Here is a 25,942-nt window from a genome sequence, read left to right on the forward strand (position 1 = left end):
TGCAGCTAATGTGCATTCAAAGTCACTTTTCTTCATTTATGCAAACACTAGTTTTAATAAGGACTAGAGTGTGTCAAGGCTGTGTGTCATCTACTAGGCAGGAAGATAGAGCCCTTGCTTAGAGATCTTATATTCTAGCAAGGGAGAATGAAACAGGCAGGTAGAATAAAGTCAGTCTGTTTATTTTCCCCTTTACCATGCTCTGGGAAACCTTTACCCAGGGCTCTGACTTCCCTGGGATACCAGGAGGAAACACGTGTGATGACAAAAATACAGTCTCCAAACTCATAGGCTTTCCACTAAAAAAGACTTGATTTCAAATCATGGTTTTGCCACTTACTATGAAGTTTCGGCAAGCTACTTAATCTAAGTTTCCCTTTCTCAAGACCTTGGGAGTACACCTTCCCAGGTTTGTCTGCTCTCAGCTTTCACGTGTCAGCTCAAATATCATCTCCTCAGAAAGGCCTTTTTTGACCACTGAAGCTAAAGTGTATTCCCTCCAATGCAGCCCTCCCCCAAGTTATCTATAGGCTACCCTATAACAACCTGAAATCGCCTGGTTTATTTACTGAGTTACTTGTTTACTGCTTTTCCCTACAGTTAGAGTCTTTGTCTGATTCAAGGCTATCTCCCTAGAAGCTGGGAATAGTCGTGGCCTATAGGAAGCCCTCAATAAATATTTGTTAAACAAATGGGTAAGGCAACCTGGCCAACTGAACAAAGCTTCACAATTTTTAAGCATTTTGCAAACTTAACCCCAAGGTTTATTTAAGCTATCATGACTATTAGTTTGTTCAACTTACCTAATTGATCTGATCTAAGTCCAGCCCATGGGTACCTTCTCCCCACTGAGGGATTATAGGACTCTGACAAATAGGACTTTTTCCACAGAAAGTTTCTCTGGTATTCACTCAGCCCCTGTAATACAAAAGACAATTTGAGTACAATGCAATTAATGAACGTTGCTTTAAAGAAGACATCAGTAAAAATAATTTCTGAACCACTACAGAGTTGAAAGTCTTGAGATTGGTAAACACAGAAGAACTCCTTGATAACAGCTACCGTTTATCCAGCCCAATGCTAAGCAGTTCACACGTATTCTATCCTTTAATCCTCACAACCACCTGAGGCAGATGCTAGCAGGAATCTGAGGCTCTGAGCAGTCACCTTTTTGCTGGGTGTCTGAGTCCAAAGTCTGGGCTCTTGTCTGATAACAGGTGACAATCCAAATCCTCATATAATTATATAATCCTCATATAATCATATAATTATCCTAATTAAGTTCTCAATTGAGTATGATGCCTTGTACCTTTCAAAATTTTGGAAAGTCAACCAAAGAAAAATTCCCCTCCCATTCTGGATACAAGCCCTTAAGTTAAAAGAATAAAACAGGGTTTGTGAAATGCTGTGGCCAACTGTTACACTGATGGGTGCCTGACAGCTACCACCTACCTGAAACTTATGCACAACTATGAACAATGTGTATTTCTTACACCCTATCTTTACATTGTCAAGGTCCCATTTCTCAATCCTTTAAAAGACACCGGCACTTTAAAGTTTTAAAGGGTAGGCAGGGGGCGGGGGTTAAAGGATAAGCTGTGAGATGGGGCCACAGGTGTCCCAATCTGAAGCCACTTGAGATCTCATTACAAAGTGCCCTCCTTCCATCTCCACTCCCGTGTCCTCCAAAATCAGGCTCTCTCAACACCATCTAACGCTCCCACACTGCAACTTGGAAGTGTGTGTGAGCGGAGAGGGAGCTAGGTGGAGGAGCCAAGCATCCTCCAGGATCGTGACTGGCAAGCTCGGGAGCTGGCAGGCTCTGCGGGGCCCAGGAGCGCCGCGCAGAAAGCCAGCGAGGCCCCCGCGCCCCGCACCCGCCCCACCACGACTTCCCACAGCAGCCTTCAGATCCGGAGACCACGGCCTCACCTTGAAGCGCACCGGCATGTCGCCCGGTACTGGAGCCCCCGCCACTCCGACAGTTAAGGGGACAAAAAGCCCCGAGGGGGCGGGGCGACAACAGTCGGTTCCCTAGCAAAATCCTCGGCCTGGCGTCCCCGACTACGCGCCGGCGCACTCCGGGCTTTCCTCCTTGAGCGCCGTCGCTCTGCCTTTCCCCGCCCACTCTGAGGCCTAAGAACCAATAGGGACTCGGAGAACTTCTTGTGGTCGTTAAGATTCGACCAATCCGTGCCCGAAAGAGAGACGCCCGCCTCCCGTGACAAATCCCGGGGACTAACAGAAATGGCGGGCGGAAGACTGGCCAATAAGGCTCCCGGAACCGGGGTGGGTGGGGCCCACCAGCGGGAGCTTCGTCCTGGGGAGAGCTCCGCCGCTCCGGGTATTGCGGGTTTTGTGTGACAGTGGGTCTACCGGCTGGTGGGATTCGTGTGTCGCAGGCCTCGCTGGGCCGAGTTCGTGACGTCATAAAACATGAAGGTGTGTTCTTAATTCCAGATCTGTGACGAAACCGAAATGTTTCTTTTTCTGATATGAAAATGTTCAGGTCTATTCTCCTGAATACCCGTTCTTCTGACAGCCATGTTACACTACTTACTGTCACATCAAAAGGGGTCGGCAAAAAATAAATATTGCTTAGGCAGGCCAAAAAAATTTTTTTAGTAACTCTTGAAAGAGAAACTGCTTACGTCCAGTGATGTTCTTGCGTCCAGTTCTCCCACTACCCCGCCCCCACCAAAAAACATGCACATAGAGCTCTTATGTTAGAAAACGTGAATGATGCTTGTGTCAACTTCCAAAGCTTCGGCGTTGTCTCTCCTCTCACTCATTTTAAAAAATAAAATTCCATCTGATTTTAATAGACTGTTGCCATCATCATCAATAAATATTTCTCCAGATTCTACCATTGACAGAACACTGTGCTGACTCTGAGAATGGGAAAGAAATTGTCCAGACAGTTGTCTAATATACTTGCAGAGAATGAACATCTATTTATTCAATAATAGTATAATGTTTCATGTACTAAATTTTCAAATGATAGGTATAATAATAAGGGCTATAGGAGTTGGAGGAGGGAGTTGTCCTTAAGGGCAGAGATGATTAGAAGAAGCCTCAGGAAGAAATATTCAGACTCAGCCTTGAAGATTAGAAGGACTGAAATAAGTAAAGAGGAAAACGGGACCATCAAAGGGCAGATGTCTGAATGGAATGCTGCCAGGCTTCTTTCAGGAACAATGAAAACAGTGCCTTTACTTTTGTCATTTGTTGACTGAAGAAAAGTATGCCCTCTTTTAAACTTTCAAATATTAATAGCAGTCCTTGATGCTCTAAGCATTTTCTGCAAAGCCTTGTGTTCCTGAATCCTAATTGATGTCTCTGTTCTTCTTCATCATCACAGAGATACTTAAAAATTCATTTGAAGGAGGCACCTGATATCTGAAACAAAGAGAATATTAAATTAGCCCCTATGTGGCCATGCATCCAGGGGGCCCTTGATAAATGTTAATTGGTGATGACAGCATCTCTGTCGTGTAAATTAAGAATGGCACAAACAAGACACGGTGGAACATAAAACAAAGGTCCTTTGCAGGAAAACAGCCCAGATCTTACAGAGTAGGAAAAACACAACTCTGGTTGTATACACAATTTTGTTACCACATAATGCTGAGGTGAAATCAGCAAAAGCAAGCATGTAGAACGTAGCCTGTCTGCTAAACAAGGGCCATGATAACTGCAGTAGAGCTCTACTGAGCAGGGAATAAATGACAAGAACAGCAGAGGGTAAAAATAACTGAGTCATAACCTGGGTTTGCTGAGATGGGTTATAAGGATTCAAAGAAGAGTACTTTATTTCGTTATTTTTAAATGAAAGCCCACTCAAGCTAATGAGGCAAAGACGTGGAAATGAAAAAAAGGGACAACCTTAGTAAATGAGAGTTTGTAGCCTGTGTTTTACCAGCCTTTACGCTCTCTACTACCACAGGAAACAGACCCAGTACCTGCAGTGTTCCACCCAAGAGTTTTGGGGAGTCCCTAGGAGGTGTTTCACATGTGCTTACAGCTAGCACATATGGTATGCTGGGCAACACTGCCTCAAATTCCAATAGCCACACGTCTGTATGTGTCACTCTTGCTGCTGGCCACCACAGCCACATTTGCTGAGTACTGAGTCTCCACTGGGCACAGCATGAAGCCTCCTCAGACTGCCCCACCCTGCTGGTGATCTGTGACAAGGCACCTCTCTCCCATTTTTGTGTTACCCTCTATTAAGTGAGTATCAAAGTGTCTTAGAGGGCTTTTCCATTTGTATTTTAGCCTTCCTTCTCTCCAAAGGGAATTCCACGGAGTCTGAGCCAGAAAGTAATCCTCAAGTGATAGGTTTCATTGTGTCAATCTATGACCTTCTATTCTAGACGTGCTTCTCTCTTCCACCGACCAAGGCTCTCTTACTAGGACAAGGGTGTCATACCTGCCTCCCTCTTCCCTTTGTTGATTTCTCTATTTCTCATGCAATTAGATTTCTCTTTATTACCTGTGAGAGATTAAATTAGTACCACCTCTATGAAGGACAATTTGGCAATCCTTTTGACCCAGCGATTCTACTTTTATAACTTTATCTTACAAATATACTTGCCCATATGTGAAAAATATTTAAGGTTGTTTACTGCATTGTTTAGAGTAACAAAAATTGGAAACAATTTAAATGTCCATCCTAGTTAAATATATTATGGTTGCTCCAGGGCCCAGAGCAAGAACAGGCTATGCAGCAGGTCCAGGTGACAGTGCAGGCTGCTCTGCTCCTTGGGACTTCCAACCCAGCAGATCCAGCTGGGTCAGACCCACTTCAGGTGTCAAATATTACATCCATCAGGGTCTGGCTGGGAAAACAGAAACTACTAGAGGCATTTCAAGAAAGAAAGCTTACTATAAACTGTTGGTTAATGAGTTATTGGAGAACTTAGAAAAACTAAAAGGAGAAACTGAGGATAGTAATTCCAGAAAGCAGCTCATACCCCTGAGGTTAGAAGAGCAGAGGAAAATGTTGATGTTACTGGAACACAGAGGCTTACCCTAGAAGCTTCAGGGAGTTGGCCAGACCTCTGAGAAGGGTCACTGCCCAGCTGGTACTGGTGCCTCTTAGGGAACAAAGTCAGGCTGCCTCTGGGAATGACAGGGAGGAAGGAAGGAAGGAAGGAAGGAAGGAAGGAAGGAAGGAAGGAAGGAGAGAAAGAAAAAGGAAGAAAGAAAAGAGAAAGGAAGGAAGGAAGAAAAGAAGGAAGGAAGGAAGAAAAGGAAAAGTTGGCGACCAGCTGCTGCCATGGAAGAAAAGGTCATCATTAAGGTGCTGAGAGCAAATAGTGAGCGAAAGCGAGCATTCTGGTCTCTAGTGTTAGTTAGTTAGCAGGGTCCAAAGGGTCTGCAGAGCCCAAAAGGTAAAATTGGAAGTGAGAGACTGTAACTTGTTAACTTCCACCCATCCAACCCTTAAAAAGAAAGAAGCATTTTTTAATGAGCTAACATGGAAGGAGTTAAAAAAAAAAAAAGCAAACTATAGACATCTGTATAGTATACCATCAGTTGGGATAAAAGAAAGACAAAGAAAAAATGATGTTATATAATAGCATCATTCACAGGCACTTGTTCCCTCACTCATGAGTCTAACTCTATTAGCAGCAGCTATGAAGATGAAGAACATTTCATTCAACTTACTTATAAATACATGGAAACTTTAAGGTATTGGTAGTTACTATGGCTATTCTCTTTACATAAAATCACTCCATTAACCCTTTCTAGATTCACTTTGATTTGCATATATTGCAATAAGTCTGTTGCTTCTTTTAGAGACAAAGGCATATCAAAATCCTTTAAAAACAACTTTTATTTGCACTTAAAATATAAATATGGTACCTATTCTATTAAAAACAGGAAGTCAATCACTTCACAAATCTAACAATCTCCCATCATTTTCTTGGCAGCAATTGAAACATTGGAGAATTTGTACTTGTATTCGAATTTATGTTTGTGTTGAATCTGTATGTGCCTCTAACCATATTTTTATTTTACAAACAAAAATGTATTACATATAAGCAGAACACTGTTATACAAAAGGGTTGAGGAAAGAAAATACAAAGATGAGTAAGACACAGCGCCTGCCTTCCAATCTGATTACAGTCAAATGAGGGAACAGACGCATACACAAAGAGCTCAGGAAAGGATAGAAAGAATGATTCAAGGAAGGGGCTAAAAGTGAGCACTCAGGTATTCTGAAGATGCTTTTAAATCCAGTGCCAGAAAGTTTGAGCCAAGACTGGAGACTAAAGAACAGACAGGTAAGACAGCTGCTTTTAAGTTACATCCTGGGAAACACTTGATCTAGAGGACCTTTCACTTTCCCTTTTGTTCTGCCCTAGGTAGCTGAATCCAGGGCAGAACTAACATTTGCTCAAGATTGGGTCCCAAAAAGGTAAGTTACTTGCTCTCTGTTGTCTTTTTTCTCTTGTTGCTTCAGAAATCAGAGTAATGCTGTTTTAGTAACCACCATTCCATCAGCACAGTGATTCATCCACATTGTGTTTGCATATATGTAATTTTTTTTCTCAGATACCTTGCAAGGTAACTGAAATTCCAGTTTCGAGGCTTAGTAATGCTCTTGAGCTCTGTCACTTCCTCTTGGGTCATATTTACATGGCCTTTCCTTGGTAAATCTTGATCTCAGTCTCTGCCAAAAAGCAATCAGTCTGACAGCCGCTTTCTTTGGCATTTTTCCATCAGTTTTAACTGCTTTTTCCTCACATGAATGAATTTCTGATTGCGCAACTGAAAACAAAAATGACAAAATTAAATCAATGGATTCTGTCTCAGAAGCAAAATTGCTTATACTTCACATTAGTGTCACTAAGAATCAAATAAACAGGGTGTGTGATTAAGACTCACCAATGAGCCAGGAGCAATTTATCCTCCAGACTTTTCGCCATGGGATGCCTTTGTTGACAAAGAAGTGTCTGGCTTTTGAATCAATGGGGCACCTTTGGGAGGGACTCCAGGTTCTCTTGACAACATGTACTTTTTTTTTTTTTTTGGTGAGCTCGAGGGACACCTAACCTTATGAGGCCATGACTGAATAAAGAAAGTGATTCTTAGTAAGGCATAAGCCACTGCAAGCCTCACATACCATAATAATATGTTGTGCCTCTGCTGAGCAAGACACAGGGAACAAAATACGAAGGCACAAAATTCTTTTCACTTTAATGCCTTCACTGTTGATGATTCTGTGATCTAAAAATTGCCTTCCCTTTTCTTCAGTGATTATTGTCTTAAATCACCGTCTGTATCAAAGTATCCACAGGGACACAGGTTTTTCTAGAATTTCTAACTCTGTAGATTGGGAAGCATTAATTCTCTGACCACTTAAAATCAGACGTCATGTCTTAAGGTCAGGTCAGAGGACACTGTCTTCCTAAGAACCTTCTAAATCCATACCCTACACCAAAATAAATTTTGAAATATTCTTTTATCACATAGTGTATAGGCACCTTAAGAACTTAAGGTCAAGACCAAATGCCTGTTATTATTCCTTCTGAAATCACTGTTCTATTAGTAATGTTATATCAGATATCAAAAAGGGAGTAAGAATTTTTCAAAACATAAATCAGTTTTCCTCTCCTTAGTGACTTATCATTGTTGGTTCCCTTTAAAACTTACTCATTTGGGTTTTGCTGGAACAATGAGTTCATAAAATCTTAGTACTATGTTGTTCATCCTTTAGTCTCTCAACTTCCGGTAATTGAATTAATAATGTTCGACCCTACAGAGAATGATATACCCAATTGTAAAATACTGCACATATGAGTTTAAAGAAATTGTTTCAATATCACTGAGCACAACTTACAGAATAAGGTTTAGGAATCATGCTCGTTTAAGTTCATCATAGCTGTGGCAGATACTGAGGCTGACACTGCAAATCCACTCCAACCTTCTCACGTACTACGGAAATTAGAAAGTTGAAAGTCCCTTTGACACTAGGCCCCTTCGCAGCTGAATGTCAGGTATAACTTACACTTTGCTGATGAGAAGCACTTGCATAAACTGAATTAGATGGGAGAAAGGCAAAGCACAGGAACCTGTTGTGATGGTGTAAGGCATGGCCGGAGCGGCAGGAGCGTGGTTCTGATCGGGCAGCTCCAGCAGCAGCTGCCTGATCACTGCAGCAGTGACAGAGTTCTGGAGCCAGGGTTTACAGCAGTGGTTTATTAACTTAGCCAGGAATTTCCTGGTTCGACAACTCCTGGCATTAGTGAGTCTATTCTGTGATGTGGCCCTAGAATTTACTTCTTCTGCCTTCCCAAGGATTCTGTAAGCCACTTTGTGCCAGTCATCTATTACCACAATAATGCTGTATAACAAACACCGCCCCCCCCACCAAATGCGGTGGCTTGAAACAATAACCATTTATATTGCTCATGAATCTGTGGGTCAGCTAGCCAGTGCTAGGAGTCTAAGTTGAGCTTGGCTGACCTCACTGAGCTTGCTCAAGTATTTGTGGTCAACTGATGGGGACTTTAGAAGCTGGCTGGTCTCAGATGACCTCCGCTAGGACAACTCTCACTGCTCCTTCACCTTCCAACAGGCCAGCCTGGATTATTCTCATGGGAGAGGAAGGTACCAAGCAGGAGAGCAAAGTGTGCAAGGTCTTTTGAGGATTAGGTTTAGAAACAGCACACCATCACTTCTGCTGCATTCCATTGGCCAAAACAAGCCAAAAGGCCAGCCTGGATTCAGGAGGTAGGGAAATAGACTCAATCCCTTGATGGGAGGAGTTACAAAGACAAATTGTAAAGGAGGAAAGAAAATGTGGGGCTGTTAGTACAATAAATCTGCCTCAACACTGAATACTCTGGAAATACCCTCTCTGCTTTAAATGGCTGAATAAATTATGTTCTCTGCAGTTTAACTCTGGTGGGTTATACATATGCATTTATCTCCATTCCCTCTAAAAATGCTATAAAATGACAGTAAATGAATAAAACTGATATAAATTGGTGAGGTCAGAGAGAATGGCAGAGGAGACAACTGCAAAATAGAGATGTCAACAAATATTGGTGATAGGGAGAACAGAGTCTGTTGCAGGTTGGGCTCTGTGGGAAACAGACCCCAAGCTGAAGTTGAATGTGCTGAATGTTTATTAGTGAGGCCTCTTAGGACCAACACTTGTGAAAGGGAGCGCACAGCAGCAGGATGGGGTAGAAGAAGTCAGGCTTCAAGGCAGGCCTGACAACAACTTCAGCTACCCCCATGCGGAGTCCACAACTGAAAGGGCCTGTCAGCCCTGTCCTGTGCTGGGCCTTAGGAAGGGCACAGCCTTGGGGAAGGTGGTTCCCTGCAGCAAAGGTAACAGCACAGGGCACAGACAGTAACAGCCGCAACGATCCTTCCCTGAAGTGGGACACGGACAAATGCATCACTGTAAGCATGTTCCTACTAACTAAACAAAACAAACAAACAAAAACATGCATTTGGAGCCATAGGCGAAAATATCTCTGTTCCCATGGGGAGCCAGTCTCAATATAGCTATTAGAGCGTGAGTCCCCAAACCTTCAAGAGTGAAGGAGGGTACCTGTCAGCCCTGGTGCCCTGAGTTCTGGTTCAGAATGCCTAGAGACAAAACACCGGACCTGGATCTCATGGTGCCCTGTCCCTTCCCTAGACTGTCTGCTCTACCTTACCATGTCGTGGTTGGCTTTGCTCCTGCATCAGGCCACCCACAGCCTTGTGCTTCCGGAGATTCTGCCCGTGTTGGTGCCAGGCAGACAGGAAAGCCAGATGCAGGGGCCAGCAGGACATTCTGCTTATGAATTTCACAGGCAAAGTGTGGGAATTGGAGCTAGAGAGGAGCACAGGAACCCCTATCTTAGAGAGGAGCAAAAGAAAAAGACACTGGACCTGAGGAACTGGCCTAGGACTTGCCTTTTTATCTATAGGTAAATCAAACTCACATTAAAAAAAAATTGTCAGTACTAGTGAACCAAGAAGAGAAAAAAAAATATTGACTCCCTAAAATTAATTCCCATTACAATCATTTATAAACTGGCTGCTACCATTTATACGTGAATACCATAGAGCACAATAGCAAGCGTCCATGTCATAAAGGGTTTGTTCAGTAAATTGATTGGAAAGCTAAACTTTCCACTATATGGACAGCCGTTAGGGTTTGTTACTTCTTCCTTGGGATCCAAGGCTCACCCCATAACCCTGGAGGGCACACGAGCCAGAGGGCAACTCCATTCTCTCCTGATGAAAGAACACTCAGTGGAACAAATCATGTTTCAAATAAATGTTCTCTTTACAATATAAGCTACTTTCTTCTTTGAATTGTGATGTTCTCTTGATCATGGGCTTTTGTTGTTAAGAAAGCAAGGGTCCATTTCCAGTACATGCTTCACCTCAGCCAAATGCAGTGAAATGTGTGCAAACACTTTGTGAATTGGCAAACATTATAGAAATGTGAGCAGTTCCTGGTATTAGGTGTTAAGAATGGTCTTCTTTTGTACCATTTTGTACCACTCCTCATCTTTGCTCTTCCTAAACAGTGGAACTCATGCAGTTTAACATTACTAATTAGTCTCCAATTTATTGTGAACAATACCTTTTCTGATTATTATTATTTTCATCTAATATTTATTGAGTACTCATTACATGTCTTAGGACTGTATATCCTGGATCAGAATGGTTTCATTAGGGAAACAGGGCCACTGTAAATAGTATAGGAATAAAGGGCTTCATATAGAAATGATGGCTTACATAGATATGAGAGGAGTTGGTGGAGTAAAGGTCTAGAAGGTGGCAGCCAGAGGAGTGGAGAGTCACTGATGTGTTCAGTCTGAAGTCCTAGAGTGTGGATGGAGAAACTCAGCTCATGGGGCATGTCCCAGAATCCTGCAGTAGCTACAGAATGCTGTGAGCCTCTGTGTCCGGTGAAGCCCTAATGAGCCTAAGCAACTATTATCCCAGAAACAATGGTCGCCCTTCACTTTTGCCTTCCAAGTCTTGCACAAGTCACAAACTAAAAGTCACTCACAAACTCCAACCCAGAACCATGTAGGAAAGGAGATTCTGGGAAGTTCCAGATATTCTGGTAGTTTCCAGCCTTAGATAGGAATAATATTGGTGGTGCCAAGTTACCATCAGGCAATGCAGCACACAGACAATAGAAACAAGTGTTACTATTAACATTTTTTGGCAGTTAAAATGCTAAGATGTTTAATGACTTGCCTGAGGTCACATGCTAATAGATGGCAGAGCTAAAACTCAAAACCCAGGTCTGTCTGAGACCTATGATCATAACAACTCTTATTTAATGGCCCTTCAAAATCTATAAATACTGATTATCCGTCATAATATTTAATATTATTTCCTGTCTCTGTGAGAGCCAGAGGCATATGTTTCAACTATTCTAGAACACTGTGGTTAAGAGATACAGATCTCAGGACTAAAGTGATGTGTCAGGGATGCAAGTCGTCTTTGGGGCCGAGCTGAGACATTTCTGCTGCCCAAGGTGTCATGGGTTCAGCAGCTTACAGAGCTACATTATTAGGAAGTCTCATTTCTTCCTATGGCTGGAAAAAAATTAATGCCTACACCCCTTAATTCTCCCATCCTTTCTACATGCTGTGACCTACACAACGATACCTTGAACCCGCCTTTTGGGAGAGAGGAAAGAATATACTTTCCATTACTCAAGCCGAGTGAAAAGAGCTTCCAGGGAACATTTGGAGATCTTGACAAATGTTCCTTAGACTCTGTGAAACAGAAAGGCTATTATCTAATTCCTGCCTGGGGACACACAATGGTGAGAGATTACAGCTAGAATTGCTGGTTTAATAGCATAATGACAAGAGGTGGGTGCATTAGGAACAAACTACATTTCTGCCCACAGTAGGGCAAAAACATCTGAGTTTCCTTGTGGCCAAGTTGGACAGATGAGAGGGAGTCCACCTGGGGTCATGTTCGCTCCTACCTCAGAGTATTGCCTAGAGGGGAAATGTGACCCGCAGGTGGATTGTCAGAAGTCCAGGTGCTGAGGGTAGGATCATGGTGCCTATTGATGTACAGCCCCACCCACACCAGGGGAGCTGCTGTCAGAGGTCCTCAGTGGGCACACCTCCAAAACATCCCTCAAGGGGAAAAGCCAGCAATTGCGCACCTGCCACCTCAGAGGAAGTCATCAGATTACAGGCTACACAAGCCACAAAAAGTCTTTTTCATTAATCCCCTCTCCTTCTGAGCCTGGCCCTGGAACGATCAGAAGCAGCAGCTACAAAACAGGGAAAAGTAGATGGACAAGGTAAAACAAGCAAGTAGAGAAGTCAAGTATGTGTCTGTCTCCAACTGGGCACAGTTGCAGGGCAGTGGGGGCAGAAGGAAAGGAAAAAGAAACTGGATCTGAGTTTTATACTACATGAGAACTTTAAAAACTACCAACTGGAGGCTGTTCTTGTGACTAAAAGTAACCAAGGAAATTTTTTTCCCTATCTACGAGTAACTGAAAAAGTTTGGGTACCAAGATTGCATCCAGAAATGGGATCTAGACGGGAAGGAATGAAGTTGATTTCTGCATGACCCTATTCAGTCCAGCTTGTAAGTAAAAATGATTATACCTATATAATAGGAACAATGGGACAACACGAAAGAACTCTTAGCAACTAAAAATATTATAGCAGCATCTTAAAAATGCCATATAGGCGTTAGAAAATAAAGTTGAAGCCACCTCTTGGAAGTTAGATCAAAAAGAAAAAATCCATAAAAAGAAATAAAATACAATAAAAGCAGTCGTTGAGGAGGTCCAAAATCTGACATTATAATAGCAGTTTGTAAAAGGGAAAATGGGGAAAAATGTAGAGTAAGAAATTTTAAAAAAGTTTTTTCAAGAAATCTTCCCAAAATTGAAAAGATGAGTTTCTAAAATAAAAGTTCTCACCAATCATATGCATTAATTATTCAGCAAATATCTGAAAACACTGTTTTTGTGCTAGGCCCTATTCTAAAACTACAGCAAAGACTAAAGCCAAGGATGTGAGTCCCTGCCAAGGAGCTTGCATCCTACTGGGAGAGACAGGTAATAGACAAAGAAATAATGACATAAGTCAGATGGTAACAGGTGTCATTAAGGAAAATAAACCCGGATAAAGGAATATGGAATAATGAGATGGTAGGAAGGGATTGCTATTTTAGGCCAGGTGGTCAGGGAAGGCCTCTCTGATCATGTGACAGTTGAGCAGAGGGAGCGAGAGATGCAGACATGCTGGAAATAGAAGCACAGCAAAAGCAGGATTCTCTGTCCGCCATGTTTACTAATGTATCCCACCTGTCTAGAATAGTGCCTGGCTCATAGGAGGCACTCCAGAAACACTTGTTGAATGAATGAATCGAAGCATAGGGAAAAGCATATGCAAAGGCCATGATACAAAAACATCCTTGGCTTGTTCAAGAATGCCAGCGAAGCTGGAGCAATGGTAGCTTGGGGAGACATAGTAGGTGATGACCTTGTAGGCCACGGCAAGGACTTTGGATTTTATTCTGAGACAGATGAAAATCCATTGCAAGTTTCTAGACATCAGAGTGTCATGATAAAATTGCTGTTGTTAAAGAACTACCCTTGCTTCAATGAGAAGGTAGACTGTAAGGAGGTGAGGTTGGGGGCAGGGGCACCACACTAGTCCAGGCAAACTTATGAGTGGCTTAGAGTAGGGTAGCATGAGTGGAGATAGTGAGAAATTAGCAGATTATTGATAAATCTCAAAGACAGATCACACAAGACTTGCTGCTGAATTAGATGTCATATGTGAGAGAAACAGAGAAGTTAAGGATGAAGCCAAGGTTTTTAGCCACAACAATTAGAAGGATGGAAGGGGACACTGTTAGATGCAAGGTGTGATGTAAGGACCAGATGCAAGGGTGAGAAATGAGAGGTTATTTTGGACTTAAGAGATGCCTACAAGACATACAAGTGGAGATGTCATATGTATCTCTTTCCTAAACAAGTAAATTCAGGGGGAAAATGCATATTCAAGTTTGTCCTCCTCAGTGCAATGCATCTATCTCAAGGGCCAGATAAGTGACCAGATTTTAAAGCCCATTTCCAACCCTGAGACCTGACAATCCAATAGTCCTCTCCTCACCACTGAAGTAAAAGCTATTGATTCTCCCCTTTTATGACGCCTACAGGATCTTTCCTTCCCCACATGTGTTCCTTGCATTTTTTTTTAAGGATTTTATTTATTTGACAGAGAGACAGTGAGAGAGGCAACACAAGCAGGGGGAGTGGGAGAAGGAGAAGCAGGCTCCCCGCTGAGCCGAGAGCCCAATATGGGGCTCGATCCCAGGACCCTGGGATCATGACCTGAGCCGAAGGCAGCCGCTTAACCCACTGAGCCACCCAGGTGCCCCTATTCCTTGCATTTTCCACACCACATTCTCCCTCTATCCTCTAGCTTCCTGAGGAATAGGTCTCTCTTACTTTGGGAAAAGGAGCAAAGAAATACAAACCCTTCATTTGACCATCCTGTTCTTTCTTCCTCATTTCCCTGACAAAACTTGGTGGCTTCCCCCTCAGGTCTCTGATGGAAGTTTTCTCTTCTTAACCCTGATTTCCCTCTCCAGCCCTATCCCTAACCCAATTCTTTCAGGGCCAAGCCTACAGCCTATTCTCTGATCTATGCACCCTGCCTGGGGCTCTGCACCATTCCCCATGGTTGACTTCTCATGGGGGCATCCCCCAGGATTCATTTTTGGTCATCTGCTCTCCTATCTGCATGCTTTCTCCCTCAGGAAGCTCATCATTCCTATAACTGCAATGAACACCCCTGCATGGATGACTCCCACCTGTTCATCTCAGTCTTTGCTTCTTATCAGAGTTTGACTTCCTAAGAGTATCTAAGCAAAGTGGTGATCTGGCATAAGTGTTGAAATCGGATGGTTCAGGTTTAAGTTTAACTATATACATTTGGGGTTATATTTAGCCCCTCATCCTTCATGAAGTGGGAATAATAATAGTACCTAACTCAGTTTCCATGAGGATTACATGAGTTTTATGTATAAAACATATAGCCCCTGGCACATAGTAAATAATAAATGTTAGCTATCATTATTGGAGGTCACACTATCACTGCAAACTCAATGTATACAACTCCAAATTCTTCCTTTGCTTCTCTCCCTAATTGGTTCTCAAGTTTTTCTGTGCGGTCTCTAGTTCTCAGACCCACAGATGTAACATTTGTGATAATCTTTGATTTACCCATTACTTCAATTTTTTTAATCCAGTCAGTTGACAAAATAGGTCTTGCTAACTCTCCTACTAATTTTTTCTTGAAATGTGACTTCAATCTTTTTCTTTTTTCTTCATCCCTCTGCTACGCCCCAGCTTAGTCCCAATCTGCTCACACTAACGCAGCCGGGGCAGCAACCTCCTCATTAGTCTCTGTGGAGTCAGCCTCCAACCCCAAACCATGAAAATATTCTCTCAGAAACTTTGAGTTCTGCTGTTTCCATTCCTAACAGGTGAAGAATCCTCTAAGTAGATAGAACTTTCTAGAACTTCCATAATACAGCTCCATTCTATGCAGTCTTATTTCCTTCCACTCACCTGCCTTGCCAGCTCTGTCTCTCCACTGCTCCAAGACCATCTCATGCTCTTTCTGGCCCCTCTACTTTCGTGCACATTGTTCTCATCTGGAATGCTCCCCTCACTTTTCTCCAGCTATCTCAGTCCTACCTGTTCTTCAGCCCAGCTCCATTTCAGCCTTCTCCCTGAGGTGCATGAAATGAAATCTCATTCATTTGATTACTCCAGCACCTAAAATCAGCATTTGATCCCATTTACATATTATAGCATATTGTTCCCTGAAGTGCAAAATATGTCATTTTTGTATGTATTAGATGATAAGATTTTAAAAGGTTACAATGTTTCCTAAACTTCAGTGTTCCTGCTTCACCCCTTCCCTACCCCATGCCTAGGAAAGCTGTAAGTAAGTGATAAAGACCCAGGAAGCCTTGATGATAATATAAAAATAAAAATAATGATAATGATGATGATGATAATAATAATAATATACACTATGCTGTATACCAAGTACTCATCTAAGGAGCTTTTTACATATATTAATTCGTTTAATCTTCACAATAATTCTATAAAGTAGAGATATTATCTCTATTTTACAGCGGAGGAAACTGAGGCACAGAGAGGTTAAGTAAGTTGACCATGATTGATTACTGACCCAGCGTAATCTTCACACACACAAATATGTGAAAGAATGCAAAATATAATCTAGGAAGACTATACTGTAAAAACTCCATTGAAGACCCAAAGAAAAGAAATCCTAAGACTCGCCCTCACTTCAGTGATACAATGTAACTGTATTTCTGGGTGGTGAAGGGGAAAGAATAAATAGGGATCACATTTTTTTTTTAAAGATAAATTTGTCATCTCTTTATTTCTCTGATTCTAAATGAATCACAGAAGAGACTGGAAAAAACATCCGGTCCCACCCCCATTTCCCCCCCTTTCCCATGTATAAATAAAGCCACCCAACTACAACCATCAGTCCCTCATGAAATAAGCATCCATGTAAATTGGCTACTGCTCTGCCCTAGAAGGAGACACATACTACATAGTATGCTCTGAAAGTCACGTGCTTCTCTTCTTTACCAGTCACAAGGAACACTTTTGGATATGCACAAATAAGGAAGTGCTGTATGAACTAACTTGTGACTGAAAATCAGTCAAGTATTCCCCACAAATAGCAGCTCGTAGGCACCTACCTGAACTCTAGGTGTTCACTCTTTAGAAGAGAGCGTGAGGAGGCTGGAGCCATCCCTCCATGGCTGGCCCAGCAGGCTGCAGTCTAATATGGAAAGCGAATCCCCAAAAGCTGAGCTGTCCCACCAACACTCAGCACCTCCCATGGGTGAAGGAAAGACTGTGGCTTGACTGCAGCACAAGACTAAATGTGGTGAGGTGAAGAGTTGAACAAATCAGTCATTTTCCTGTTGCATAAGTAGGAATTTGTACCTCTTGGCTTTTTGTTAGAGAAGGAGAGAGAAGTGTGGCTTGTTACCTCAGAAAACTCTGCCCAATGAGAGGCTGGCCCTTCAGAGGATCTGCCCTGGTTGCCACACAGAGTTTTGCAAACCTGGCTTAAAAGTTCTTGAAATAGTTATCTTTGCTTACAGTAGTGGTTAGAAAAATGAAATGGGAATTAAGAAACCTTGTAATATAATACTCTGTACCACCTCGTTGGTATTCAAATATGTTTTTCTAAGCTCAGATGATTTCCATATGGGTGGAAGACTTCAGATTTAATTTTATTAAAGATAATTAACATCCCTCTGAAACAGTAGTTATCTATATACCTCCAGCAAAATATTTATGTGTAAGGATGTTTCACCTGCCGCACATATTCTTGACTGGCATTCAAGTGGATTATTAGCTGTCTTGCCCCTAGCATCTATTCTGTCTTAATGACTCCTATCCTCCTACACTGCTGAAAGTGACTTGAGGCAGTACGGATTCCAAAGGCAGGCTGCCTGCCAGATGAAGCGGAGAAGCTGCAGGAAGCATACACGGAAAGAAAAGTGAGTGCAGTTCCCCTGAGATAGGTGTAAGTTAACGTAACCATGGTTTTTAATCTCCTCATATACTCTCTTTGTAACTATACATGTCTTAAATAATAGGTTCAAAAGAAGCATGATAATAGCTAACAGCTGGACTCTTTCTAGCACTTTCTTATCAAGTACCTTCCAGTTTGCAGCCTCCCAGAACAAAGAGTGTCTCTGTTGCTTAAGCCCAGAAGCTTGATTTATAAACTTAGCATAATGAACCCAGTCAAAATTTTATTACCAACTGGTTTGTACCATAATATATGTGTGGAGCAGCTATTGTATAAGGATGACTTATTTTTGATCTCAGGGTTGTGAGATGGAGCCCCTTGTCTGGCTCCCCGCTCAGCAGGGAGTCTCTTTCTCCCTCTGTCCCTCCCCCTGTTCGTGGTCTCTCCCTCTTTCAAATAAATAAATAAATCTTTAAAAAAACAAAAAAACAAAACAAAACAAAAAGGATGACATTTTAATGCACTAGAACTCTCCCTTTGTTAACTTTCTCGTAGCCCTGGGAATTATAATGTCCCCTTTATTTGTATTTAGATAGCTGCCATTTAACCAGCTGCCATAAGATAGCCATCTCCATCTGATTTCTTTGGAGCTACAAGTCACATATTAAAGTGGAATCCATATCTTTTATCCCCCTGGGGTAATGAACAGAAAAGATTCTGTCCACAACTGATCTAACACCTGTGTGTTCTCATAAGAGCCAGTACCCAAGTTAAATCTCGAACTACGAGTACTTAGTACAGTCTTTCTGGAACCCACAAATGCCAAGGTACTTGCTCCACGAGACAGCCTGGAACCAAGGTGTAATCAAGCTTTTCACTGGTCCCACTGGACTGGGCTATGAATCATCTCCCTTTCTTACCCAACTGGCACAGATAAATAGCAACTGAGCAGCATTTTGTCTCCTGAAGAGTATAATTTCCTTAAATTAACATAAGGTAATAGCTGTTGTATTCACTTGCAGCTTTTATGAGGCCAGACACATCTCAGGAAGGCCTAACTAATCTCAGGAAGTAACCCACACATGGAAAAAACCTATTACAGAGTTGAAATCCTCTTAAGGAGATGGAGTAGGCAGAATCGTCCTCGCGATCACCTGTCTGGGAAATTTGAGCTGATGGGACCTGAACAGCACTCAGCTCCAAGCAATAACGCCACCTTTTGTGCTCAGGTTCATTTTATTGCCGAAATCATTCTGTCACCTGCCTCCTCCCTAGGGGCTGAGGTAATAAGGGATTGTTACATCTATCGGCAAATCCATCTGGTTCACTGAAATTCATCTCACAAATAGTAGCTGGTTAAAAGATGAGAAAATTAGTGGCCTAATTTTTATAAGTCCCCTCCCCCCCCCACAACTTTGTGGGAAAAAAGCACCAGTTTTTCCTTCACTGGAGCAGCAACCTGTAAAGTAATGTATCCTTTCAGAGCATTTAGAGATGACCTACAGTGGGGCTGATATTTATTCCACTGGTTTCTGGCATTTTATTCTGGTTAAACTTGCAGTGTTTCGGTCTTCCACTGAAAGTGACTTTTTTCCCTAATCTTCATAACCTGGAAGGAGTGCAGATCATTTAGGCATATACAGAAGGTAATAATGCATTCATAATATAAACAATAAGTAGGAAAAGTTTTCTTCCTTGTGGATTCCTGCTAAATATTTTTAGAATCAGGGGTGCCTAGGTGGCTCAGTCATTAGGCATCTACCTTCGGCTCAGGTCATGATCCCAGGGTCCTGGGATAGAGCCCCACTTTGGGCTCCCTGCTCAGCAGGAAGGCTGCTTCTCCCTCTCCCACTTCCCCTGCTTGTGTTCCCTCTCTCGCTGTCTCTCTGTCAAATAAATAAAATCTTTTTAAAAATTAAAAATTTTTTAAAAATAAATATTTTTAGAATCAGTGGGGATTGTGATATTTATTAATTTTTTAACCATGGGTCAGATTTGCAGCACCCCATGCACCCCCTGGTCTGTAGCTAGAATGGAGTTTCCCAGACTTGGTGCCCTAGTGATCAAGAATGCATGCTCTGCAGCCACCTGGGTTTGAAACCTTGCTCTACTATAGAGCTAATAGTGGCCTGGAGATAATAATAGTACCTCCATCATGAGATGGTGATGAGAAGTCATTTGGCTATACAGGTGAAATATTTAAATGGTGACTAGCTAATGATAAGTGCTACATATTATCTTGATTATATTCCACAGAATACTAGTTCCAAGAGATGTTCCTGGGGAAACAAGAGTCTGTGGTCAAATAAGATTGGAAATACTTCACACTAACATATTTCATGAAGTCTATAAAGCTATCAGTTAAGTACCACTAAGAAAGAAAGCAGGACACAAGGCTCTCCTGGGGATTTGGCAGTTCTGACTTCAGTTTTATTGCTTTCTTGGCACATGCTAGGTAACCCTTTTGCACCTATCTCAGTAACAAAATACACCCTCAACTACAGGATATCTTCCTTTCTTAAGTTCTACTCAGCACTTGGTTATTGCTTTGCAAGAAAATATGGAATTGTTAAGCCTGCAATACTGAAGTTTTGCCATCCTAACATCAATACATAGACCCCACTGCTCTGTTTCCATACCTTTTATATACCGTAACATTTCATTTCAGTGCCAGATCATGGTGTGACCTTTTGAAGACGTTCTAAAGAGCAATTAAACATCACATACATCCTAAGAAGGTACCTAACTCAATTAATGTGATGACAGCAGGAACAGCTGTGACCAAGTTCACACTGCCCAGCAGTGACCTCAGTTGAGCAGGTCTCAACAGCTGCCTGCCAACAGCCACTGTAAGATGCTGCTGTCCCAGAAGTATCCTAGCTTCAGACATGAGAAAATGTGGCAGCAAGGTACTGCTTAGAATTGATGAAATATTTATGTACTCCTTTAGGACATCCCCAGTGCTTATTAGTATATTAAAGGTGGAAGGAAGCCCTGCAGGAAAGAAACCATCTTCCCTGATTTAAGCCAGCATATTGGACCACACAGCCTTCTTTACAAAGTTAACAACTATCAACATGTGGGGGTGTGCTGAGTGAGCCTGACAAATCTGAGCATTACAGGGTAACTGGAAGAGAGTTTTGCAGCTCCTTTATAATCAAGCAGCAACAAAGAGAAGGAAGACTGACCCTGATGGGATTCAGAGCATGCTACCCCAAAATATGGTACCTTGGCATATTGAATATTTTAACCTGGAGGAGTTTGAGTAAAGGGCAACAGCAGGAAGGTCAGTCACTCTTTTCCCCTGAAAAAGGTCATAAAACCCTTATACGAGAGTGCCCTCCCTCTACCCAGAGGAAAGGAGCAACCTTATCTCCAAAGACAAAAGGATGCCCAGAAGAATCCTAAAGAGCAGGCCCTGCTAGTTTCCCCTGGTTTAGTGCATTTACCTCGTACTCTTGAACCTATCATGTTTCTCCACAACTGTTCACTCTTCATCAAACCTACTAGAAAGCTACACAGATCTGTTTCTTTAGGTCTTCCTTTCCTTATGAAGGCTTCCATATCACCTAAAACCTATATTCAATACATTTGTGTGCCTCTTTCCTGTTAATCTGTCTTTGTCGGTTTAATTCTCAGACTCAGCCAGGGACTCTGAGAAAGTTAAGGAAAACTTTTTCCTCCTCTACAACCCTGTTTAGGATCAAAGACAGAAAAGTTGCCCCCAAAGAACTCCTAGAGACTAGGTGATGACTCAGTCTCTCCATACTTTTAAGTAAAATACTTGCCTTGATATCAGTCCAGGGTTCTTATCACGAGGAGACTAACCCCTTAGAACTGGTCAAATTCCAGTTTAATAACAAACATTATTGAGGTCTCAATATGTAATAAGCCCTGAGTTCAGCAGCAGAGCTATGAAATGTTTGTGAAAGTTCCCTTTCATAATCTGTAAAAAGGTAATAGTAACAACACAATAATAGTGTTATTGTCCTTAGGCAATGAAGGAATAGATGGGAATTAAGAAACCTTGTAATATAATACCGTATACCACCTTAATTATAGTGCCCGGCACAGATTATTGCAGGGTTCATTCCAATGAGGAAGATGGAAAGGAAATGTAAGAAATGCTAAAGGATCGAGGGCCACTGTCCCTCCCCTGTCCCTTGCTCTAAAAGGGCAGATTCCTTTAGAGGCCACCAAGCAAATGGCTTACTGTGCTCTGGCTTAGTTTAACTTTAAATTCAATCCATTCTAGTTCCTTTGTGCCTGCAAAAGGACAAGAGCTAAATGAGGCTTCAGCCTACTTGGCATCTGGTCATCTGCCCCTTGCAAATGCTAGGGTATGGCAGAGCAAAGCAACAACTTGTTCTGCCTTCAGCTTGGCATCTGGGAGGAGAACCAGCAGTGAGAAGATCTGTTAGCAGGGGGAGAGAGGAGGTATATAGGAGCATGGGGAGGTAGGCTCGAGACAAAAGTCAACTGAGGGCTCTCACTTCCAGCCCTGGAATGGCAAGCCAAGTGAAGGGTGGTGCCTCAGGTCCTGCCTGCCAGCCCCCACTGACCCTCTGAACTGGGGGCCACTGAGAACTTTGTGAGATAGCCAGGCCCACTCTCACTGGAGTTAGAACCAGACTAGGTATGGAGATTTTAAAGACAGAGATACATATCCTCAAGGGTACCCACTTCACAGCCAAGCTACCTGCTCTTTCTCCCTCCTGTCAGAGAGGCACCTCCAGCCACTCCTACACCTTTGTAGCACTTGGACTACTCACAGCTACTCGGAGCAGGATGTCAGAGCTTAGAAGCTTAGCCTCCTGCTGGGAAAGAGAAACTTGAAGTGAAAGAGAGTGGTTTAAAGGGGGTTATTTGGAGGATGGGAAAACTATTAAACCAGCTTACTTTCTTTTCCTGTTTTTCATCTTAAGTGACTCAAAAGGAGGGGAGGAAAAAAGGGGGACACTTCATCACTGAAACAATGACTGCTGGCAGAAAGTTGCAAGGGCATCGGTTCTGAATGTTCTCTTCAAAGTGAGATACTGTTTTCTGCTGCTGTAGGGTCAGGTCTCACCCTATTAGTCTGACAACTAAAAGCGACTTGGTAACATGGAAAAATGTATTTAAAATACTCACTAGGGAATGCATATGCTTCATTGCTCCAGACTGAGTGTTGTGATAAGGATAGCTTGTCTTCATGGGCCAAGTCTCGCTCAAAAGAACAAAGAATATCAGATTTTCAAAAATCTAACTGAACTCGTTTATAAAACGTTAACTAATACAGACAACCTGGTATACTATCCATCTGATACCCCATGGATGGGTAACTGGTATTACTTGACTTCACTCCTCTTTAAGAATTACAGTTGGGGCTATCCAATAATGGTGACTTCTTAATAGTTGAAGCAAAAGACACAGAGACATTGAAACTTCAGTGATTGGCAGCAGTAACAAACCTGGTAACTTTAAGTTGGGTTTGGCTTCTCCTCTCCATGCAGACATTGAGATAAGGAACAACTTGTTGAATCAACAAAGATTGTCCCCACCTACAAGGAGGAAGGGAAGAGCAAGGCAGAAGAGAACAAAGGAATAGAAAAATATCCTGCCCAGAATTATACCCATGAGAATGAGTGGGGGGTAATACAAGAGAAGAAAGGTGGAGGTAGAGGCATTCAAGGGAAAGTTTAGTACAGAAGACATTTGCAAACCAGCGAAGGAACTTAAAAATGGTAAGAGGAGGGAATTAATCTTATTTTTGTGGCAGCCTCTACAACTGCCTGGAGGATGGAGAGAGGCCACAGAGAAAAAGATGGCATATGTCATTGGTTTCCATGGTGACGACTAACGGTGTCACCATCAGAGCATTATGACTTCAGAATAGGAATGAGGATATAATAACTAATAATAGCATATACTAACATATTCCTTTTAAATCACTCCCCAAGCTCTTAGTATTTATTCACTAATTTTTACAACACCTGTGACATAGAGAGTATTATCCATTTCATTTCAGACATTAAGAAACCAAAACAGGAGCAGTTCAAATAGACACAGTCCTGAAAAGTAGTATTGCTGCTGATCTTTCACCACACAGAATAAACTTAGAAATATTATGTGAAAGACTTTCATTAGTTTCATGATAAGTAATGTATTTTGAGCTAATTATTTTTGGAAAATGTACTAGCATTGTATGGAGGAAAAACCATTTCTAACAACTATTCATATGTTTCTTCTTTGCTTACAAAACAAGAAAAAGCAGAAATTTCAACCATTTCAACAGCTCAGCATTGCTTTCCAAACTTTTTTGCATCAAAGATTGCTAGTCTATCTTCCCCTTACTGCAACTGGCACTCTTTCAGGCTTTTTATATTTTTTTTTCTGGGCTTTGTTTTGCTTTGGTCTTCTGTTTCCCTCTCTTTCTCTATTTATCTGAGCCATAATCCCCTTCAACACACTTTTAAAACCAGGGGTGAGACCTGTGACCATATCACTCTAAAATTCTTAGTAGAACTAATTAACATGGAGAGGAAGTTTGTGTAGCTGTGGAGAAGGCTTTGGAGTTGCACACACTGGGTTCTGATTGTGCCTCTGCCACCTACCAGCAGGGTGACCTTGGGCCAAGCACGTTCCTAACCTTAAAATAAGATAATAGTAGGTACTTCACAGAGTTGTGAGAATAAAATTGAATAATGTATATAGAGCACTTAACAATTATTATTGCTGGGGCTTTGAAAACCCAGGGGTTTCTCCCTAGGTGGCTCTCTTTCCACTTACTCATATCCTATTTCACATTTCCTACCTTGGCTCTAAAGTCTTTTGACACTTACCTCCTTTTAGATGGTTCTGTCTATTAATATTATGAGGACCAAGAAAAGAATACTCAGAAAAACTACGTCCACACTCAGTACCTATGAGGACCTCAGGAAGTAGCTGAGAGACTGTAGATCCAGAGACCAAAGTTTTCTTCCTATGTGCCCTCTTACAAATTGTGTGATCTTGGGCAAGCTGCTTAACTTCTCAGGCCTTCATTTTCCTCTTCTGCAAAATGTCATCAATACTTCATAGGGGGTCAGAGGGATCTTGTGAAGGTTAAATGTGATTATGAATATGAAAATTGCCTTGTGCAGGAGCATAGCACACAATAGATGCTCAATGAAGTGTGAACTGAATGTGACTATGAATTTAAAATATTCCCTACCTTCTCACTTTCTTCAAATTTAACATATTAACAACTATAATACAGTTGCTAAAATCATGTAGTAAAAGAACATTTATTGACATGAGACAATGCTTATGATATATTACTAAGTGAAAAGAAGTATTTGTATCATTTTTGGTTTTGTTTTTAAAAAGCCACACACACCCAAGGAAAAAGGGGCTGTAAGGATTTTTACCAAAATGTTGACAATGATTATCTCTAAAACGGTATGGGTGTGGTTTCCCTGTTTTCCAAGTGTCCCAAATTAAGCATGAACCCTTTTCCTTTTAGGAAGAAAAAGTAAAACTAAAACTTAAAAAGGAAACTATGGCAACTTTAAAAAAAAAAGTATTATATTCTTAGGTACATAAAGCATGACCATGGAAGAAAAGCTGTAAAAGCAGCAGGGAATGTGGAGAGAGGAAGAAGCAGCCAAGAGCTGGGGGGGGAGCGGAAAGGGAGAGGGAGGAAAAGAGGTCAGAGAGAGGACATGGGTCAAAGTCAGGGCTAAGACTCAGAAAGAGCCTTGTCTTCTTCCAAGCATTTGTTTCTGGGACCGCCAAAAAGCCTGTGGGGATACAGGGCTGTGTCCCAGCCAGGCAAGCCACCACATTCCAGTTCCACCAGAGAACAGGGAGTCAGTGGACTTCTGAGCCCTGGTGGTTTCGAACTGCCTATCTTTTCTCTCTCGGGCCCATAGAAAGGGTGATATCCTTCCCTGCTTACAGAAAACCTAAAGGATGTCCCAGATGACCTCTAATGTGGCTTTCAAGCCTAGGAGTCTTTGGTTTACTAGGGTAAACGAGCAATAAACCAAAAGCTCTTGCCACTAGGTGGCATGCCCCAAATACTATTTCACTTTGAAACTGGCAGAAAAGTTGAACCAGACACCCTCTAAGTCCAAAACATTAGAGGCAACAAGATGAAGACCATTTAAAGTTTTGAGTTTCTCCCTGGTAAAAACAAATAAGAACAATCACCACCTCCACAACACTACTCTCCAGAATAATAAATTCAATGTATTTCTCATGGACACCTCCAAAAGTCTCCTTGGAAGATTCCCCTTTCCCCTAACTTCCTCCCACTTCTCCCCCACTCCCAATCCCTGTGTAGCTGTGGAGAAGGCTTTGGAGTTGCACACACTGGGTTCTGATTGTGCCTCTGCCACCTACCAGCAGGGTGACCT

The 25,942-nt window shown here is 42.1% G+C and overlaps 1 protein-coding gene and 2 long non-coding RNA genes across 6 annotated transcripts in view; 1 reads left to right on the forward strand and 2 right to left on the reverse strand.

Moving 5' to 3' along the window:
• Window positions 1–2,091, reverse strand: part of SAXO6 (stabilizer of axonemal microtubules 6) — a 33,451-nt gene extending 31,360 nt beyond the window's left edge. For 2 of the 3 annotated variants that reach the window (XM_081822030.1, XM_081822031.1), the window contains exons 1-2: window positions 1,933–2,091; window positions 804–918 (exon numbers count right to left, since the gene is read on the reverse strand). In XM_081822030.1, the coding sequence (XP_081678156.1) occupies window positions 804–918; window positions 1,933–1,950 (133 nt within the window). In that variant the 5' untranslated portion in view covers window positions 1,951–2,091. The remainder of the gene's footprint in view (window positions 1–803; window positions 919–1,932) is intronic. The other variant, XM_081822029.1, reaches the window with a different exon arrangement.
• Window positions 2,092–2,305: 214 nt separating this feature from the next.
• Window positions 2,306–25,942, forward strand: part of LOC115943175 (uncharacterized) — a 119,363-nt gene continuing 95,726 nt past the window's right edge. The window contains exons 1-2 of the long non-coding RNA XR_004077791.2: window positions 2,306–2,442; window positions 6,375–6,427. This is a non-coding gene — a long non-coding RNA (uncharacterized LOC115943175). The remainder of the gene's footprint in view (window positions 2,443–6,374; window positions 6,428–25,942) is intronic.
• Window positions 2,922–17,013, reverse strand: LOC115943174 (uncharacterized). Of its 2 annotated transcripts, XR_014145765.1 has the most exons (4): window positions 16,777–17,005; window positions 12,164–12,274; window positions 6,569–6,780; window positions 2,922–3,399 (listed from the first exon to the last, which is right to left on the reverse strand). It is a non-coding gene; the product is annotated as an uncharacterized LOC115943174 (long non-coding RNA). The 2 variants fall into 2 exon arrangements; XR_014145764.1 differs by lacking the exon at window positions 12,164–12,274 and having other exon boundaries at window positions 16,777–17,013.

The sequence above is a fragment of the Leptonychotes weddellii genome, chromosome 5 (genome assembly GCF_054177405.1).
Source record: "Leptonychotes weddellii isolate Sample4059 chromosome 5, ASM5417740v2, whole genome shotgun sequence".
Taxonomy (NCBI): Eukaryota; Metazoa; Chordata; class Mammalia; order Carnivora; family Phocidae; genus Leptonychotes; species Leptonychotes weddellii.